At 37.7% G+C, this 21,033-nt stretch overlaps 1 protein-coding gene and 1 long non-coding RNA gene across 17 annotated transcripts in view; one reads left to right on the top strand and one right to left on the bottom strand.

The window, feature by feature from the left end:
- Positions 1-10,715, top strand: part of sox6 (SRY-box transcription factor 6) — a 133,843-nt gene extending 123,128 nt beyond the window's left edge. For all 14 annotated transcript variants that reach the window (XM_069524421.1, XM_069524436.1, XM_069524416.1 and 11 more), the window contains 3 exons: positions 3,309-3,482; positions 4,283-4,499; positions 5,380-10,715. In XM_069524421.1, coding sequence (XP_069380522.1) covers positions 3,309-3,482; positions 4,283-4,499; positions 5,380-5,686 — 698 coding nt within the window. In that variant the 3' untranslated portion in view covers positions 5,687-10,715. The remainder of the gene's footprint in view (positions 1-3,308; positions 3,483-4,282; positions 4,500-5,379) is intronic.
- Positions 1-21,033, bottom strand: part of LOC109636801 (uncharacterized) — a 174,204-nt gene that overhangs the window by 63,794 nt on the left and 89,377 nt on the right. The window lies entirely within an intron of this gene.

The raw sequence follows: 21,033 nt of genomic DNA, 5'->3' as shown, positions 1-21,033 counted from the left end.
CCTTAGTTTTTCTACCCCCTCCTCCCACTTACCCTAATACACACACACAAATACACACTATCTTCTCTCTCACTGTAATTCATGCCGCTCATCTGCAGTGTTTCCAGGAGAGACAAATTAAAAGGGGATTCTCATATCACTCTGTCACACTTGAGCTGCAGGCCTCATGAATCACAATAAATTCTATTAAGCGACACTCCCTCTGTTTCGCTCCCTCCGCAGCTACCACCCAGGGGGCCTGCCCCTGTCACTGCTAAACATCTGTTTATTTACACAATCACACACCTAACTAACTGATGCCTGAATGCCCTACCCCTCCTGGAAAAATATTGTTAATGCTCATTTGCAAAATGTCATGAGCAGTGTCATGATTTTCATTGAAAAGACAGGCACTGTTTCTAGGGATTTTCTAAGGCTGGTTGCTATAATGCATGTATATTGAAGGGCCTGGATGAGGGGCTAAATAAATCCACACATGAAGTTGTGGATGCCCTTATATAATGTTTGGACTGTAATCACAATCACAATTACTGTAAGGACTCATTACTTCAGGTCAAAGGTCAAACTGTTAGGCTGTTGGTGTCCCAGGGGCAGGGATAAGTCTGAGTGAAGCATCACTTTTTTTTTTTTACACAACCAGGACCAAAGCACCTGCCTCAGTACAGATGGAAACAAATGATGTAAGACTGCTGTTGTGTCTTTCTGCAGCAGACAGGCACTTTTCTATGTGCCATGCCTCATCTGGCTTCCCTCCAATGAACCAAGTCACGTGGCTGGTTTCCTGGCTAACTATGGATGTGGCACTAGCTGATGGCAGGCAGTTGTTTTGTCGCCACCCCCCCTCCCCATAAGAAGCTCACCTCTGCCCGTATGCATGCAAACCAGTATATAAATTGCTGAATCAGTGTCAGTGATAGAGTAATGGCACGGGAAGCATCGTAAATTACAGCAAGCGATCCCGGGGTGCAGACACTGGCTGTCGTGTCTGAGTGAGCGTTGCGCTCCTGAGCTAATGAATACCTTCATCTGGCCCCGACAGTCAGCAGATTGCCCCGCGTTGATGGATACTGTCAGCCCTCCGCCACACCACATTTCATTGCACAATAAACATGGTTGTCAAAACCAAACAAAGTGAAATCAATTCATCCTGTACAGTGAGTGCATGCTAAATGAAATTAACGTACTGTGGGGTTTCGGTGGCAGCAAAGGTAGTGTATTATTTCTGAATTCATGATGGCTTCAGGGCCTAAAGCATTCTGGGAGGTGAAGGCAAACAGACAGACATAGAATATGACAGCACTCAGAGTTTGACTATGTGTTTACCAAAGTGTATGATAATTATATATGTGTATTAGACTAAGAAATGGCAGAGGTTTTGAAGATTAGGCTTTGTATATGAGCAACTTGATAAAGATTATAGTGTAATTAGTTAACTTGGGGGAATTTTTTTTGAAAAGTAAAATACATCCTCCACTATTATATTGAATATTTTAATATGAATAACACAAATTCATTAAGGATTCTAAAATAGTTTCAATTTGAGATTAAAGATTGATTATAACTTATATTTAAGCGAAATTGACAAAAATACTGCTTAATTTTTGTAAAAATGTAATATAGTCATATATTTATTATCTTTTTGAATAATGTACATTTACTGAAGCCTAAATCAAGATTTTAAGATGAGACCAGCAAACAGTTTTTGACTGTTGTTATTGTTATTTCAATTGACCTGAAGTAGTTAAAATGTCAAACAGAGTTAATTATTTCAGTATCAGCTAGTACAGGGTCACAATATGAAAAACAGTTTTTCACCAGACCTTCCAGGCAAGTCTCAGTGTCTGTGGACGTTTGACTGTTAAACATGAGCAGGTGAAAATCCCTTCGCTCTGGGAGAAACAGGTTTCGTAGTAGGCAGCAGGACCATGAACACACATAATCCACCTTCCACCACACCTCCATTTCTATCATAGGTAGTGGGTGTGTGATTATATATTTATCCCCTTTTCAGCACTTGTCTCGTAATAGCTTTGAAAAGAAGATATGCTTCTCCAAAGCAAAGACACTCAAACTCCTCGGTGTCCTCAGTGATTAGAGCAGAACGAGCTCTCTGTGAATTAATGTCTCCGCACAGTCCTCCATTACTCATTAAGAGTTTGATTTTGTTTATCAACTGAAATAATAATAGAAATCAAACCCCAGGTAACATGTGCCAAGGCTGCTGGTGAAATGGTCTAATGAGAAGGCTTCACATGTGGATGATGAAATATGCATGAGTCATCCCGAGCTTTCTTTTCCAGATTTGAGATCATTAAAGATGTATCGTAGCATATGGAAGGCTTTTTTTGTTTTATTTTTCAAGCCTTGTTTATCAACATGTTTTTGTTTGTTTAAATATTCATACTGCATTTATTTAATTCTTTCACATCTTACATATAAAAGCAAGCAAATGCGCATGCAAACAGAAATCATTATCAGTCTGATGTACAGTTTAATACTGAGAAAAACCTTCTTATGCTGATTGTGAATGCCCTGATTGAGAAACAGCACTTTGGAGAAATGGCACACTCTCATCGTAAATGTGCGCCTGGTTTGTTTGTTTGTTTGTGTATGTGTGTGTGTGTGTGTGTGTGTGAGAGACAGAAAAAAAGAGAGTGAGAAAGAAGAAACAGAGTAAAGCAGATGAGGACATGAATCTGAATTTATTTGTGTGTATATATATAGATATATAGATATATATATCTCTCTCTCTATATATATATATCTATATATCTATATATACATTTATTTTAGAAAAATGCTTTACTGAGTTATGCCAATTTTCTCTCCTGATTATTTTTATCTCTAAAGACTGTTTCAATTCCTGCGTTTGGTACTTATCCAAATAAGCAATGCATATGTATGGATGCCTGAACCCATAGATATGGATACTACAATTGTCAGATTAAATGTATAGCAGAGAATAAAAGTGGAAAGAAAATGTTTTACTAATATTGACGTCCAAGCTTCTATTTTGGTTCTGGATGGACATTATTTTATTAAACATTGAATAAAAGCCTGTTGAGGTTTCCAGCTCAATGTTGAGTCTACTCTCTCGATGAGGGTCTGTAGACCTGCACTAATCTGAAATAATGTTCATGATGATGATAGCAGCAATTACCCTAATAGACAATGGATAGTTTGAAAACGCTTGTCATTTAATCAATGTCTTGCCTTGCTCCCACTTCTTATTCCTGCTCTGGCTATTCCGGGGTCCAAAGTCAATGACTCCAGAGATAAACCCCAACCATATTATTGTTGGCCAACAGGAGGCGCTGGATCCACCGAGGCACGAGTCTTTAGGGAATCTCGAGGAAGGAACAGCAACGAACCTCACATCAAAAGGCCGATGAACGCGTTCATGGTGTGGGCCAAGGATGAGCGGCGCAAGATCCTCCAGGCCTTCCCCGACATGCACAACTCCAACATTAGCAAAATCTTGGGTAAGACTAACTTCTAATTAAAAATAACAGTGAATAATTAAACGTTGATAAAAGTGATAAACATGCAGTGTTTGAAACTCATAAGCACTGGAGAGGTAGAGAAGAATGTTTATGTGTAGAACAGTACCTTAAAACAGCAGCAGAGATTTCCTTCATTTGTCTGAATTGTAGTTATACCTCACAGACTTTAGACAGACAGTATTTTCACACACAGATATGGGTTCATTCAGCACTGATGAGTAAAGCCGATCCGACAAAGCAGCTGGTATCTAAAGGAAGGTGTGTTATCTCATAGGCCACTGAGAGCCAGTTCACCTCAGCACACAGATGGATTTATAGCCCAGCGCTACCATAAGTGTTTGTCATGAAAAATGACAGAGGCTAAATGGGTCTTGTCCCTTCAGCACTGGAGTCCATTCATCAGAGCTGTTAAAAGTGCTGTCATCCACTACCTGGTAGGACACTTTGCAGAGCTGTAGTATTTACCACTCCGGCTTGTTGTTTTTGACATCGAGGCTTGTCTTACGTCTCAGATAATGTGCATAGGCAGGGCTATCAAGTGGTTGGTGTGGAATGGACAATAAATCTTGCCACATGACTTTGTGCTCAAAAAACTTCTGCCCTTATTATGGACAATTCTGATTTAAATTAATTTATCCTAGTGTTGTAAATGTGACTGGATTGTGAATTTTAAAACATAGTTCTTTTGACAGAACAAGAAAGTCTCTGACTCTATTTATGTTATAATATGTTACTGAAACAGTTTTCTCCTGTGTGTGTTCATCTGCCATGTTGTGTAGGTTCTAGGTGGAAGTCCATGACTAACCAGGACAAGCAGCCATACTACGAGGAGCAGGCCCGTCTGAGTAAGCTCCACCTAGAGAAGTACCCAAACTACAAGTACAAGCCGCGGCCTAAGAGAACCTGCATTATTGACGGAAAAAAACTCCGCATTGGCGAGTACAAGCAGATGATGCGGTCAAGGCGACAAGAAATGAGGCAGTTCTTCACTGTGGGGTAGGCACGCAGTCACACAACCCACCATGTAACCACACTAACACACAAACAATCTTAAAACATACCGAGAGGGACTACAGCGTTTTTCCTCCCTAGAGCCTTTTCTCATACAATATAAATACAATTTCCTAAAGCCAGTGTTTTTCTGTGTTTGTTTAAAAGACAAGGACTTGACATGCCCATTAAAATGGGCTTTTCAACAGTTCTCATTTTTAATTTTAGACAATAGCAGTCTGCAAATGGAGCATGAAGTGCAGATATTATTACAGGATATAAGCGGTAAGTATAGTCTTACAGAAGCCTGGAGGGCAGCAGTCTGAAGCTTAACACTTTAATTTACTGTGTGTGGTTAGCAGGAGAACCCTTCTCCAGGTGTTCCCATGTCAGTCATAAGCGTCAGCGGCTGGACTATCAATCATCCAGCGCAACAGCAGACAAGAGCAGCACTAACCACGTATTGGTTTTATGTCACCAATAAACTGGGTAGTGTTTCTGAACAGCTCAAAACGGGAGCTGTCAAGAGAACCTCTTTTTTCCCAAATCATTTTCACAGAGCCGCTGGCCTCGTGCAGACTACTGTGGGAAACCCCTAATCCAACCATCTTGGTTTAAGTGCTGCAATCAAAAAAAAAACATCATTTATTTTTTTTTGCTTTTTCAGCAACAATTTTGGTATCCTTTCCATCTGTTCTTTATCATATTTAAAGGTCAAATTTGAATAAAATTATGGACATTTGAGTCCGTGGGTTTGGTTCCCCAAATCTTTCTCTCTATTTCGTGCCACTGTCCTATCAAAAAAAAGGTAAAAATGCCCATTAAGGACATTTCTTTTATAACAATTAGGTTATTAATCTTATTTTCATCTTTCTCTTCCATCCAGACAGCCACCTCAGCTTCCCATCACAACCAGCGCCAGTATGGTCTATCCCGGGGCCATCACCATGGCAACCACCACGCCCTCACCTCAGATGACATCGGAGTGCTCTAGTGCCTCGGCGAGTCCCGAGCCGACCATTCCTGTCATCCAGACCACCTACAACATGAAGCTAGAGCCCAACACCATGGCGAACAACAGCGCGCCAGTCAATGGCGAGGACGAGATGGACATGTACGAGGATTTCGAGGATGAGCCCAAATCAGACTATAGCAGTGAAAATGACACTCAAGAGCCAGTCAACGCCAACTGAGACCTCTTTGATGGAGGAGGCCAATGCAGACACAACACTTACACAGGAGGACGCCCATAGGGCTGGTCTGATCTGAGGGAGGGAAAGAGCATAAGGAAAAAAAAAAAAAAAAAAAAAACACCACACAAGGATGTTTAAAAAAAAAAATAATGATGTATCATTTAGGAGCCAGCATGCAGATGTGGCTTCATCAGAATCAAAAGCTATTTGGTCTTAAGTGTTTCTTCATGTGTGTGAAGCAGTTTGGTTGTGGTAGATTTTTTTTTCTGTCATTGTTTATGTTTTCATTGTGATCATAGACATTTACACAATTAGGTTAATGCCTAGAACAAAATACAGAACTTGAAATTGAACATTTGATATTTGACATATATACATCAAATATCAATATTTGGTGTAAGATTTGAACTCTTAACAGTCACTTACCTTGTTTGTCTCTTCAATTAGATGATTTTGATATATGATGTAACTGTTCAAAATGGGAATAATATACTCACTCAGGTATAGTGTGCCAGCCAACAGCTTGTGAATGTTTTAAATCAAGAGTAAAATATTACCAGTACAAAATATCTCAAAATTCATATCGGATGATGCCAATTTATTACAGAGGGAAATTATTAATATTAATATTATTATTATTATTATTAATGTTTTCATTGATTGTTATTACACAAAATTTAGTGCTGAGGTGCCAAACATTTCAAGTTGTTTCTAAAATCGGTAAAGTCTTTTGAGGGTCTTAGACAATCTCTTGATCTCTTAATGCAGCTTAATTATCCAGTCTTTCTTTAATTTACCCAAACAGAACAAACAAATCAAACTCAGGAACTTGGAAGCAAAAGGCTGGGAGGTTACAATATGTGACATCTCTGGTTGGTAGCTTGTGACGCTAGCTGTCCTCCAGGGAGCCCAATGCAGTGATCATCAATGAAACCGGCCAGCCCTTTCATTTCCTCATCCCAGTCCACACACAGAGAGCACTGTGGCATCCTTCACTCATTTCCAGCTCTGCAGCCCAGTCTGACTTACCAAGTTCTTAATCAGAGCGATTGTAATCAGGCCAGGATGCTAAAGGGCCAAAGGCCTCCAATCTGTGGGATTGGAACAGCAGTGAAAGGCAGCTTTGGGGGCATTACAATCTCAAATTGATGTTGTACAATGTGTAGCTACAGTATGTTCTGATAAACGCTTTAGCCCCATTTGGACAGCAAGTTTAAAGTCTTAGGTCTGAGAACTTCTTTTTTTTTTTTCCAATCTTAATTCTTTTTAGACATTGTAAATCTTAAACTGACACTAAGAAGTCTTAAAGTAGAGCACAGTCATTAGGTTGATGCAATAAGTTGATTACTGAAGCAGTCTTAAAAGAAGTGACAGTTTATAAGGATCACCCTAAAATCATGTTTCCTAAATTGCCTTGTCACGCGACAGGTAACTTAGCAAATGCACTTAAAATTAATTCTCACTCTGTCACCTTTGAGCCTTATTTTTTCATTTCTAATAAACTCATCAGCTTTTGTAATGCACTTATCGTGACATGCAACGACTCAGAAACAACAAGAACAAAGTCTCTCCTAATTTCAGCAAAAAGCTGACGAGCGGTGACCTTCTGGAGCCTGCAGTTAGATAAAGCTCCTCTAGCGGTCAGGGCCTTGATGTTGCGACTCAGATCCTCTTTACGGGGCATAAGGTCTAAGTGGCTCCCCTCCCTGCCATGCCCTGCTCTGACCCCTGCCTGTGGCAACCTCAGCACCCAGGGGGCGCCATCTGGCTCAGAGAAGAAGAAAACACCAGGGAGGGATGGGAAACAATAAAAATGGGGTGTGTGTCACTCATTGTGCTCTCCATCAAAGTGCTGGAAGTAAGGCTTCAACAGGGATCCCACCCCGGTCCAATCACCAGGCACTGGCGAGCAGATGGAACAAGTACATCAAGCTGTGGGGGATTATTAAAATGACTGACGACTGGGTATCATCTGAAATACAACATTATTAATGCATGAGTCCAGCTATTCCCCTCCCTTGCCCTTGAACCCGTCAATTTGAGCAGGAACGCAGAGCTTTTTGAAGGATCTGAATGGCTGGTCAGTGTATTTAACTAGTTGAGATCCCCACTGCTGGTCACTGCATTTTTCTCCTATAGCTATAATTGGTACAGATGGTTCTTTATATCACTTTAGCACTGTTATCTTCTGTACTCTCATCGTCAAAACCCGTTCAGAGCTGGCTTGCATTGTTCCTACTTTTTGGAAGCATTTATATTAAGGCTTGTAGGTTTTTGTTTTTTGAACACCTCAACAATTAACAATTCCATTTTTTTTTTCACATCCCATCTTTTCTACATTGTTCTCATTTTGAGGTACAAAACATTTGAAGAACGCTCTCCTACAAACAAACAAACCCAAGTGGATTTCCCTCCAAGTCAACCTGTTTAGTATTTTCAAGCTGTTTGCTCCTGTTTGCTGTTGGTTAGATTGATTTGTATGTGATTGTAAATATTTTAATGACCATGCCACATTGCTTTAGTTGGCTGATAGTTATCAAGGACTCTTCACGGAACTGAAACTTGACTGTGCTTATACGGCAAAAAAAAAAAAAGACAAAAAAATGAAAGAAAAAAATGACAACAAGAACTCACATGGAGACAATGTTTCATAAGTGTTATAAGCACTGGATAGAAATTGTATTTTTATCAATTCTGATTAATGTGAAGCTGTTTGAGGAAAAAAAAAACACCAAGAATGAACAAAATCCCCCAGTTTGACTCAAGTGGGTTTGCTCTCACAGTTGCCATATTTGAGTCTTTTTTTTTCGTACATATTTTGTTTATTTATGCAAAGACACGTATGATGAATGAACACTTTCTCTAAGCTTCATGGCTGCCAAGGGGAGACACTCAGCACAAGGAAGCGAGCAGAAAATTCAACAGCAGGCTCGGTCAGCCGCGAAACACCAGACTTCAGTGCATCGTATATTGTATTTGAAACTGTAGAGCATCAACATATTGTATTTATTATTAGCCGCTGCTGGCTCTAAAATTGTCAGTTAAACAAGAACAACACGGACAATCATAGTCAAAGAAAGAAAAAAAAAAAAACGTGCGTGATGAATTGGAGCTAAAATGGTTTTCAGTGAATTTGCCATCTCATTTAGATTTTATTGTAAATATAACATAGGAAAATATATTTTTTTTCATTAGTGAAGTATAAGTTATGCATTTGGCTGTTCTTGTTTTCTTTTCTTTTTTTTTAAGTTTTATTTTTGTACATGGTCTCATGTTTTTAAAATCTGACAAGTCACTGTACCTCATGTAGATGCTGAATATTTCTTCCTGCTTATTGGAACGGAGCAGTATTGGACCTTTGACAGAAAGAAGCACCTAATTTGCTCAATATCTAGTTAGTTTCTTCCCTTGAATATTTAAAGAGCCAATTGAAATAAAAAGCTATAGTTATTAGACTTTATAATAGAGGAGTTATTACAAGTAAGGTACTCATTTAAACAACAAGCACTTGACGTAAAAATAATAATCTAATATTTTTCCTTCAATCATGATACAGTGCTATGTTGGTCAGTCTTGTGTTTTCTTTATTACAACACTCATATGGCAAATTTCTTATGAGTAGCTGCATCTTAAAATTGTGTGCATGCATTTGGCTGCATTTACATAATCATAACAAAATAATATGTGACTGTTTCAAACACAAATTATGTTAAAATGTTTTCTTATTATTTTAAAAGGTGGGAGCGTGCAAATATTTATTTAGTTTTATTGTGTCAAAAAACAACAGAGCAGTTTTCTTGGTTAATTCTCTCCTTGCCATCTTTTTTTTGTGTGTTTCAGATTTTTTAATGAACATGTTCATGACTATCCAGCCATCTGCAAATGTAGCCCTCACAATTGTTTTCTCTTAATCCTCTTTTTAGACAAATGCAAATGTTTGAATGGACGTCTGAAGACAAAAGCTTGTATACTGTTTCAACATTACTTACTGTAATTTGATTTTTTTTTTCTGTCTGAACTTTGTGATGTATATGGTGGGAATGTTCTCTGTGTTAATTTAATCAGCACAATTCACTGACATGCTGGACTGACATGCTAGCTGCTGTTCAGAAGTGTAAAATTTGTTGTTCTGGGCAATATTTATGGTTGTCTCTGGTACTTTGCTTTTTAGAGTTGTCTCTCAAGCAACACTGTGTGTGGCTCTTCAATCACTGGAGCCACTGAAATTGCTGGCAGCCTGATACAATTACAATTTCTGCGTAGAAATCTTTTTTTTGTTCCCTTCCTGGCAGGTACCTAGGCCCATGGCAAGTATTGTTTGGGTGTTATTAGAGAAAATGAAATACATAGTGTCTGTTGCTGCTTTAAAAAAGTTTATGTCTGAATATGTAAATAGTTTATCATAATATCTTGTACAGTCCAATGTAAAGTTTTTAATTCAACTTAAAAATAATGTTGCCATCACATTTGTGTTCACATTCTTCTTTATACAGTACAAAAGATCAAATATTTGCTCGGGGTATTATTGCTAAAATGAAAAAAAAAAAGAGATTTTTTTTTATGTTTGTTTTGCTTGGCTTCAAAGTGTACACCAGCAAGTCTTTGGTTTCCATGTGCAGTATTGACGTGAGGTAAACTTAAGGTGAATAATTTTACAGTGGTGTGTGTGGAGAGCGATCTCCTCAGCTTTGGTAGTATTAATACTCTATATCAAGAACAAACAAAACCAATGAGTGACATATTTGGGTACATCTGGGCACCACAGGAATGTGGAGACTGTACATGATTCAATTATCCCCACAGGATCGATTCAGGCATATTATAATGTAACACCATTTTCTGTATGGCTCAGTCCATTGTAACGATGAAACACTGAGCTGAGGAACTGCCTGTTTAAAGCTCATTTACCTCAAGAATTTCCTCCTTTTCTGTAAAAGAGACAGAAATTGTGTTACATAAAGCTTCTCACATCACTCCATCTTTTGTACTGCTGTTGACACTTACAAATTAAAGAGACATTTTGTTTTAAGCTTTGAGTAGTTCTTTTTAAAGTGGAGGCATTTGTTATTTCTACCTGTTAAGGTTTTGTGAGAAAACAGAGGGGTTGTTCGGTGCAAATTAAATTGTACTGACTTATTTAAGAAATGTTTACCAATCAGACACAAAGACAAAAAGCAACACTCACATGAGAATATATGGTTTGTTATACTTCCCTTCACCCAGCTTTTTATCCAAAACACAGGATGACCTTCACTCTCTCAACCAAATTATTTTAACAGCTCATAATAACTAAGAACAATCAGTTGTTGCTGACATGATTCATTGTAATTATTGTCACTGAACTCATATTAAAATGATAGAAAATACGGCTGAGAAAACATGTTATGAATATAAACTATCAATGGCTTAATTGTTTTTACACAAATAGTTGAATTCTTTATTTGCAAATAAATTTCAAGGAATCAAAAAGAATTAACTTCAAAAGCAACTGAAAGCTTAATATTTTGCATCTTTACTACATTCTTGATCCGTCAATATGATTAAAATAAAATAGTGCTACTATTACTGTTACATTGTTGTGAAAACTTGTGATCAATGAATAGTTGATTATACTAAAGATTATTGATATATTTACAAGCCAGTCATATCTAGAAGTATGAACATTTGTAGTTGTCTTTAAGCAAACAAACAGTGAAATATTATATTGTATCAATTTATACAAGGTTAGTGTTACTGTGTAAAATTATATTTATATGTAATGGAAATACTTACTGTGCGTGAATATCAATAATTCGCTTTTTAAGGTTTTGTGTTTTCTATAGTTTATCATTATATCCAAACACCATAGTGCAAATCGTACTGGAGGGTTTCTCGTCATCGAAAAGATGGAGACAACCTGGATGAGACATGAGGACATGTATGTATGCAATAGTAGGCATGTGCATGTATGAACTGAAATGTGCACGTCTGCTGTTCATGAGTGTACATCCACCAATCGTCCCTCTCCATTCAGTGGACATTTCAGATGTAAATGGAGTACAACTTTCTTCCAAGACAAAGAGAAATTAGCATGTTGATGCTGATTGGAAACTAATTGCTCCAGTATACATCTATACAATCTACCTGGGCTCCACACATGACGTCACACTTTGGACTGTTTCTTCCTCATGAATCCTTTTTGTTGCAAGTTTCCAGCAGATGGTGTCGAAACAGGTGTCAGTGCTTATGAAAACAGAAAACAATGAGAGTGAATTTTGGGAACAGCAATCAGGCAACCTTGCATTTTTTTCTCCTCTGCCAAGTTTGATGACAGCAAATCACAGCATAGTTAAGTTGACTTGCTGAGTTACAGTGTATCTCTGTCTTTGTACATCACCAGTACATCTGTTTGTCTGTGTCCTGCTTGTTTACAATCCACACCCAGACCTGTTCTGTGACTTTGTGCCAGACAAAAATGTCATTCACAACTTTTTATCACATTTGATATCACCATCTGGCAATGCTCTGTATAGACTGCAGCAGAGAAAAGATAACTGCAGCACACATGTCCATGTGCACATGCACCAAGTTAAACCAGCAGCAACCTCTGTGTAAACCAGTCCAGACACTGGTTTGATGGCACTGCTCGTAGGCCCAATAACTTCAAAACAAGACACTGATTGTCCAATCTATTAATCGCAGTTTCATTACAACTCTGCAGCTGAAAAGCAATAGACTGACACTGACTATCGATTAAATATTGAATTTAAAATGTTGATTAGCTGGGTGTACTTGGAAGGATATTTACCCATCAGTACATAATAACTCTCAAATATTCAGCAAAGCCATAAAATCAAACAGCATTTTATGTTTACACCATACAGCCAAAGCTAATTCTATATGTTGAGAGCTTTATGTTATAGATAACGTTTGCATACTTTAAGATTCTATTGAAAACACCAATTCATACGAATTATTAACAACATTTAACATACATATTGTCTGTTTATATCATATTCTGTTCTATTATTCTTAGACTGACAGATGGAGCAAAGACGGGGGGATTGTTGTGGGCGTCAGGTGTGACAGTACAGGAAACACCTGTGAGAGCCTACATTTACACACGGAAACATTGAGCAGGAATCATTGAGGAAATCTATACACAATGAGAAAGATAAGCAGAAAAAATATCTTGCTTTTTCTGATCCCCAAATGATACAATGCGCATACATGTGCTCAAACACAAAAAAGACACACAACGTTGTACTGCTGGCACAGCCTCAAAGGTTTTTAGTCAATTGAATCTGGAAAATGTGGTTTTGCCTTGAAATACGACTAACCTGTCCACTCAGCAACCGATTACCATGGTTTTGTTTCAAGAATAGTCTGCACAAACACATACCCTGCAGATCCTTGACCTCCTGAAAGAACATATTACGGGATAAAGGCGCTGTGTGTGTTAATGTACGTATGTGCACGTGTGTGCCAGAGCCAGAGGTCATCTTGAGAGTTGTAAGCCCAGACTATGTCCATCACTCTTCTCTGGATCTCTGCCATCTATTGCTCATTATCATCATAATTATAATGTGTTCTACACCCTGCTTCCTTTTTAAATGATGTCCTGCTTGATGCAAGCGGTAAAACATTTCAAATAAATTCTGGGTCAGTGTTATTACAACTCAACACACACTTTGCTGATTTAAAGTTCATCTAGCTCTGTGTTCGCAACAGAAGAGAAAAAAAAAAACTCCCTGGAACTCAAGTCATTTTGACCATTTGGGGAAACTGTTTCATTTGTTGTTTCAATCAATCACTTTGTCTTTTATCATTGTACTGTTTGCTGCCTTCCCAAGAGCATATGAAAGCCACAGTTTAACTGCAGCGTCTGTAATAGATGTCTGTGTAAGCACTCTCCAGCAGTAGATGGAAAACTAGACGTACACCTCTGCACAATAAATCTCATAGTAATTTTCCAAGCATGCATGACAACTAATAGCATGGAGAAAAGCTCTGTGTTTTGTGTATTTGTCTTTACATTATTGTGCGGGTGAGTGTGCCACATTACAGCCTTGCTGAGTTGGTGATATTTTAATCCTGATCGTGGGACATTTTTTTAAATCTTTGAGCTGTTTTTGCTTTGCATTGTACCCGTAGAGTTGCATGTCAACCGAATTAGAGGTTGGGGGGAATAATTGGGGACCCGGTGAGCTGTGGGGAGTAATCCTGCAGTTTGTAAGTGGCCTGTTTGGATGAACTGTCAACGTTGTACAAAGATGTGTATATTTGAGAGACTCATAATAATTAATACTGCAATGCTGTCATGTAGCGGCGGGGCTGCTATTTCACAATCCTGATGACTAAACACCGGAGGGAAGGGGAGCAGCGAGGGGCTTCTGGAACAATATTTTACTCATTTGGATCTGCTCAATGCTACACCCGTTGCACACAGTGAATCTGTCAGACAACACCATTTCCCCAAGAACAGCTGCTATTTATCTGATTTTCTCATTAGAGTTGACTCATGACTTTATTGTACTGGCTTTGGCAGAGGCGCTACCGTGCCTAGGTATGGCTCTTTGAAACAGCCAACGTAACTGGATGTAAAAACATGTAACACTTGTCTAAATTCTTGTATTTATTTATTTATTTATTTATCCTTACTTAAAATTATGTTAATTGTTTTTATTAATATGTGTCCAGACTTGCAGAAACACTCAGCCAGATGTTTGCCATTCCTAACATGCATGGAGCTTTCATCTTATTTCTATCTATGTCCAGCACAGGTGAAAGAAAGGAAGCTGGGAGAGATCCCAAGAGTCATCAAACATGTATACAAGAACAGTATGTAAGAACAGCCCAGACCCTTAGCAATGCTTTAATCCTTGGAGGTGAAGGACTTAGGAAATCTTGCTAATTTCACAGATGGTTTAAAATAGATTAGTGTGGGGTAGCAGCTCCCGGAGAAGGGCTGACCCACCAGGCTCCCTGTGCAGCTGCCAAAACCCTGCGCCTGATGCTCAGAAGTGCCCTCCAGAAGTCCTGCAAGGTTAAACTCAAACTTAAGCATCCTGAAACACAATTCTCGTTAGATTTACCGCATCTTTAAGGGACTTCATCTATATTCAGTGAATACACTTTTTCTTCACATTTTGGCCTGCATTTTGGTTTTGTGTGTTAAAGCATCATTGTTCTCTCCCTTTTTTACATTTTAAATGTAAGTGTCTACTCTGTGGCCTAGAAATCTGTGGCCTTTCTTAGTATTCCTTCTCAGCTTAAACAATAACCTAGTGGACAAAGGGTTTCACTTTGACATCAATGTGTCCACTTGGCCACAGACACCATTCTCACTTGCTTCTTTGTGTTCCCTCTCATTGGACATTTTGTACAATACACCCAAGAGCTATTTTTTTGTAATTGAATAAAGGAGTGAATCAGACTCTGCGTGGCATTTTAAATAGGCCAAGCCTGCTGATTGTGCTGGGCTGTGTCCGAGTAGGCCTGACACAACTCTGGCCAGGCTGAAAAGGCCCAGCTTGGAGTTAATGTGCAGAGACAATGGCAGAGGGTGAAAAACTCAACATGGTTTTGTTGGACTTGTCATTCTTTGGTGCATAGCTGTGAGGAAAGCCTAGGAACCATGTGAATGTTATTTGTGCTTTTTTTGACCCATATTTGGGACAGCTTTCACAAAGCCCCTTGAAACAATGGAGAGGGGCTTTCAGAAGAGGGACAGGCCTCGACTCCAGCCAAATCATCTTGGACCTGCTTCACTGAAATGGTCTGTCTCCAAAAAGCTCACATCATGGCACAGCTATTGGAAGATTTTAACTAGAAAGTAAACAATGATGAGTAATTTCAATAATTTCATTTTTCATTTACAAATCAAAGATTTTAGATTTCAATTCAAAGCCAAAGAGAAATAACAAGAGGGAACATGACTGTGTGTTAACAAAGAAAACTGAAAGTATCATTTATGTTTTACATTTTAAATACAATGTGAAAATGCTAAGTATTAGATCTATCTTTATTTTTTAAAACATGTAAATGTATGTGCTATTTTGTCTTGAGTGCATTGCATATATTCTTGCTGAACTAAGATGATCCTGAAAACCCATTTCTATCTATGTAAATCAATCAGATTTTCTGAGCACAGTTGTTAGGAACACTGGGTTTCTAAATGAACTTTTGAAAATCCACATGGGACAATATTTCACAAAATGTAATTTTGCATACTGTTTCACATCATTGCTTCTCCTCAGTGCATTTGTCTCCCAAAGCATTTGACTACATTTCTGTGGGGAGGAATAAATGTGTAATATTTTTTAAAAGCGTCTGTGCTCCCTCAGCTTTGAGAGAATAACACATATTGCAAGAAAGAAACCTTTATTTTTGTTAAATTCATGAAAAAGCTATCACTCAGCTCTCTCATGCATATGTGAATTACACACCTTTATGAATATGTAAATGTTGCGAGAATGCCTCATTAATTAGTAATTCATGCATTTTTCACAAGCCCAATACTTTGCCAGTGTAGTCTGATGAATTATCAGCCAGAAGTTAAAAAAGGGGGTTCATCATCACATTTTCAGAGGTTTTGAGCTACATCTGTAATTTGTGTAATTCAATGAATATGATTTGCAAAGCTTTTTATTGCGATATCGTTGCAGCTGTCTTGTGATATGATCTATAGATTTATACCTCTAAAATCCAAGTGCACTTTTAATATTGAAAGGGATACTTCACTATGTAAATGTTTGCTTACATTCTAATAGTCTGCTTTAAAAAATAAACTGCAAGCGTCTCAAAGATTTCTCTTAGATATGTCCCTTATGCCACAATCACTTGGTTTTGATTATTTTGGAGTAGACATGAAGAAAAATGACGTGAAGTCAAAACAACAACTCAGCACATACTGATGTCAAATTCAACAACCCTCAAAGATGCACCTTGTTCATGTTTTGTATCTCTTTCTTCCTCATTGAAAACATTCAAATCATTTTGGTAAAATTTCTAATTAGAAAATTTAAGCGCAAACAAGTTAGCAAAAGACGTCAGGGTTATGACTCTTCTTTTTTTTATTTAAAAGTGTGACTTACTGTATTGACTAATATCTAACTATAAAAGCAAATTTCAGAAAATGTTATTGGCTTAAATAACTGCTTGTAATAACTCACAGTTAGACCACACTGACACGAGCTAAAATTAATCAACCAAATTTGTCAGCATTCAATGTAGATCTTTTGATGTAGATCTTTTGTTAAGATCTTGTATTGCAATATACATTTCATCAATAGCAATATAACAAAAGTTAACTAGATATTGATAAAAATGTTTAGAAATTGGTTTGAATATATTACGTGAGATGTAAAAATGTTTTGCTGTTTATTAAGTCTCTGTTTATTAAGTCTCTGTTTATTAAGTCGATAATGAAGAGTTTAAAGCAGCTACTTTCACTCAGGAGTAAAAATCAGTCTTTAAACTTGAATAAATAATAATGTGACATTTATTGTGAGAATTATTGATATTGACCGATATGAACGTTTTAAACTTGGTAAGGATTTTGGCATATCGCCGAGCTGTGTTCTTCTTGTTTCATCTTGATTCACTAGAATTAAATATTCTATGCTTTCCTGGACGTATGATTTCTAAATGAGCCCTCCTGTTTAATCATGACTACATTCAGGAGAGTCTCAAGCGAGTACAAATACAGTATGTCCATGCGTAGTGGCCAGTGAACATTGCCAGACCATAAATTTAACATGAAGCCATAGAGGCACTCGTGGATTTTGCCTTTTCTGTTGGGGATTAAAGTCTGCTACCTTACAGATGCAGCCACTTTGTTCCTGCCTTCCTATTGGTGCAGGAATATTTTTATGTAAATGGACAAGGGGGGTGCTTTGCTGTAAACATGAGTGTACTCTGAGGAAAGGGTGCCAGGGGACGCTCAAGCAGTAAATATGTGACGGTGGGGAGGTTAAAAGAAACAAACAAATGTGTCATCATAATAATGTATACCACTTTACAATTCCGAAGTGTAACATTAAATCATTCATCTGGATTGTTTTAATGAAACTGTATTAGTTTTGAATAATGGGTTGTGCGCTGGGAGGGGGCCCTGATATACTTTCTTTGTTCCCACAGAAGGCGTTCTCTGAGGTATGACAGTGAATTAGCATAGCTGGATGTATGGATCACTGACAGCGCCAATGGCTTGTTCACTTGTTACAAATATTGTACATTTTGTGATCAAGCAAAGCAATTAAAAAAAGGTCTATGTCAATCTAAAGTCTTTTTACCTTTGTAAATGATCGTAAAACTTTTTTTCGTCTTGTAAGTTAGCTCTTCAGAAATGATTTAAATTTCACTTTGTTAAATCAAATCATTTAGGGTTAGGGTTAGATGATCAATGATCATGATGAATTGTTTCAAATTCACACAAAAACAGATAAAACTGTTGTACCATTGTAATTTAAGGTAAAGACTCGATGCAACAATGGTGGTCATACAAAATATATCAAATCATGTCACAGAATAGCTCTCACCGAATAATAAGTAAAGCAATCATTTTAAAAATGAGTAATGAATAATGATTGATGTATAACTACTTGACTGGATAATGATTACAGCAGTAGCAGGAAACTGAAGGAACATTTTTATGTTGACGTTTCCACATTGTTGCTGTTGTTGATTGCCACTCAAGCTCTAAGCGCCACTTCTTGCAACTCAATGTTATTTCAATTATGATTTCATGCATGGATTTTCTACAGTTCAAGTATGTTATGAAACATTTGACTGACTCTACAAATGACCTCATGTCCAGACCTAAGCTTGGGCAAGGTTCCCTTTACTGTGCTGCCATTGCACCTTGTGATATAGAGTCGCTCACGCCAAGTTCAGACTACATGACTTTCAAAGTTGTCGGATCGCTGTGTTACACTACACGACTTGCTGTCTTATGATCGGGAATCTTGCAATCATTGTAAATTCATACAAAATTACAGACTACTACATTTTTAATCCCTATTTGCATGTTGCAGCTGTGAGGAGAGGAGTGTTTGGACATTTTAAACGTTAAGATGACAGAGAGAGAGAAATAAATAACAGCATGCACAGGAAACCATTCTGTTTTTTGCGGCTAGGTTTGAAGAGACCTGTTAATTGCTCCTGTTGCGCAATGATTTTTCTTGTGATTATTCAGGATTTGCTCTCTTCTGTTGGGGACATGTCTGGTCTCTGTAGACACAGTGAGGGTGATGAAAAACCAACATAAGATTAAAACACGGTGTCTGAGGAATTCAACATTGTCTCCTCTGCAAATTTAACATATTACAAATTATATTACACCAAGCTTGTCAAGCATTTGGCTTCTGATAATGACGATGCAATCATATAGATGCAAGTGAGATTAAATATTCATTTACTCGTTCCTTGAGGAATAATGGTGATGGGAAAATCTTGGAAGTTGTTTTCTATTTTTAATGATTTTTTTTAACAAAGCTGAAAAAAAAAAAAAAAGGCAGGCTGTGATGAGATTCATATTTTGTCTCACTGTAACAAGATGGAAACGTGCAAGTGAAGATCGGGTGAATACTTTCATATTAACCTAAGGAGTTAAGTGTATGTCCATATATTCAAGCAAAGCAGTTCTACATTTCTTAACCCTCCCCTCATTCATGCTCTTGCCGAAGAGATTGACATTATAATAAACTGATGTTAATTAGACACACTTTAAAATTCTCCATTCAGCTCCTCTTCATGCCCTAGTGGAGCTGGTGGCTTATTAAATCATTTGCTGCTCTTGGGTGATCGTCTTTTGAATCTTGGCTTGACCCTCCGGGCACAATTTATTTTTATTTCAAAAAAAATTTACCAGCAAATTTTGCATTAGTTCAAGAGAATTATAAATCATTATTACACAGGCAGACACTTCAAACATTTTGTTTAAGAGCTTTCTGCCCAATGAAGCATCAAAGGAGATGTTCACACTGATGACTGTTACATTGGCACATATCCATTCATTAGCACACTGAAGTTGGCATAATCATGTTTTCTATAAAGTAGTGAAATTGTATCTATAGCTAGCATAAATTTAAGCTTCTTTACAGACAAGAGTATGTTCGGAATCTCTGCCCTAACAGAGAGGCGGCCAACAATTAGCCAAAATATTGTGGTTGTCTGAAATTAAAAAGAAGTAAGAATAGGAAATTAGCATTACATTTGATGATGCAATAAGGGAAAGTCCTTAAACGCTATCCATCGAAACCCAACGTACACGCTCTAGACTTAACATCTTTTCCATCAACACAGCACATGTGGAGAGCAGGCTACACTTTAACCTATAAAGTAAGACCTGCATTCATCAATTGATTTAAAGTGACATCATAAACAATTCACCCTAATTTCTCATTAAACATGAAATTTAACTTGTTGAAAAAATGCCATTGACATTGGCCAAGACAAGATGACAAGGTAGAACAGTGGCACAAAGTTGTGCCAGGCACGATGTCAGTGTCTTGTCAGTTTTTTCTTGTCATTTTCCGGTCCAGCAGCCACATTTATGCAATGGCAACTGAGCACTCTTGGCCGTGATGGTCTAACAATGACATGAGGTCTGGTACATTGTTGGTACATTGCTATTTTGAGGCAGTGGAAAGACATTACACAATTGAGTGAGAAACATACCGGTATGAGGTCAGTGGTGAAGTATTTTATTGCTATTCTGCGGGTACATTAGGAAGATGGTGAAATGCACGAACACACTGATTGTTACACACAGATGGTCTACTCATTCTCAAATTGAAGGTGCAGAGAGAATGAGATTCACGACAAATTACAAGACTAAGAACAACCTTTCTGATATGTGCATCTGGTGCAGCAAGGTTCCTACCACTGTTAAATTAGTAATAGACCTAAAGGTCCAGTGTGTAAGATTTAGGTGACAGGGAACTATTGGCAGAAATTTAATGTAAAATAATCCTCATGATGTTTTCACTGGTTCATTTCATCTAAATTGTATGAATTGTAGTTTTCTTTACCCCAGAAAAAGTCCTTTATATTTAAATACTTTATATTTACATCCAGGGGACCCTCTCTACAGAGGCCGCCATGTTTTTCACATTAGTCCAGACTGGATAAACTAAACATCTTTTTGAGTTTTTATGACAACTGAAGCTACCACAGGTTCTCTTTCATGTGTAGAAGGAGAGGGTGAGGTGAGGGGTGTTTAGCTGCAAAATGCAACTTCAACACTAGATATCACAAAATTCTACACACTGTACCTTTAAAGACACTTGCGCCACACACTTAGATTCTTAAAATATAGATTATTATGTGGAAAAATATAAATAAATGTATTTATCTTGATTGTG

Source organism: Paralichthys olivaceus, chromosome 1 (genome assembly GCF_024713975.1).
Source record: "Paralichthys olivaceus isolate ysfri-2021 chromosome 1, ASM2471397v2, whole genome shotgun sequence".
NCBI lineage: Eukaryota > Metazoa > Chordata > Actinopteri > Pleuronectiformes > Paralichthyidae > Paralichthys > Paralichthys olivaceus.
The sequence above is the reverse complement of the archived record's forward strand: the minus strand, read 5'-3'. Positions and strand labels throughout refer to the sequence as shown.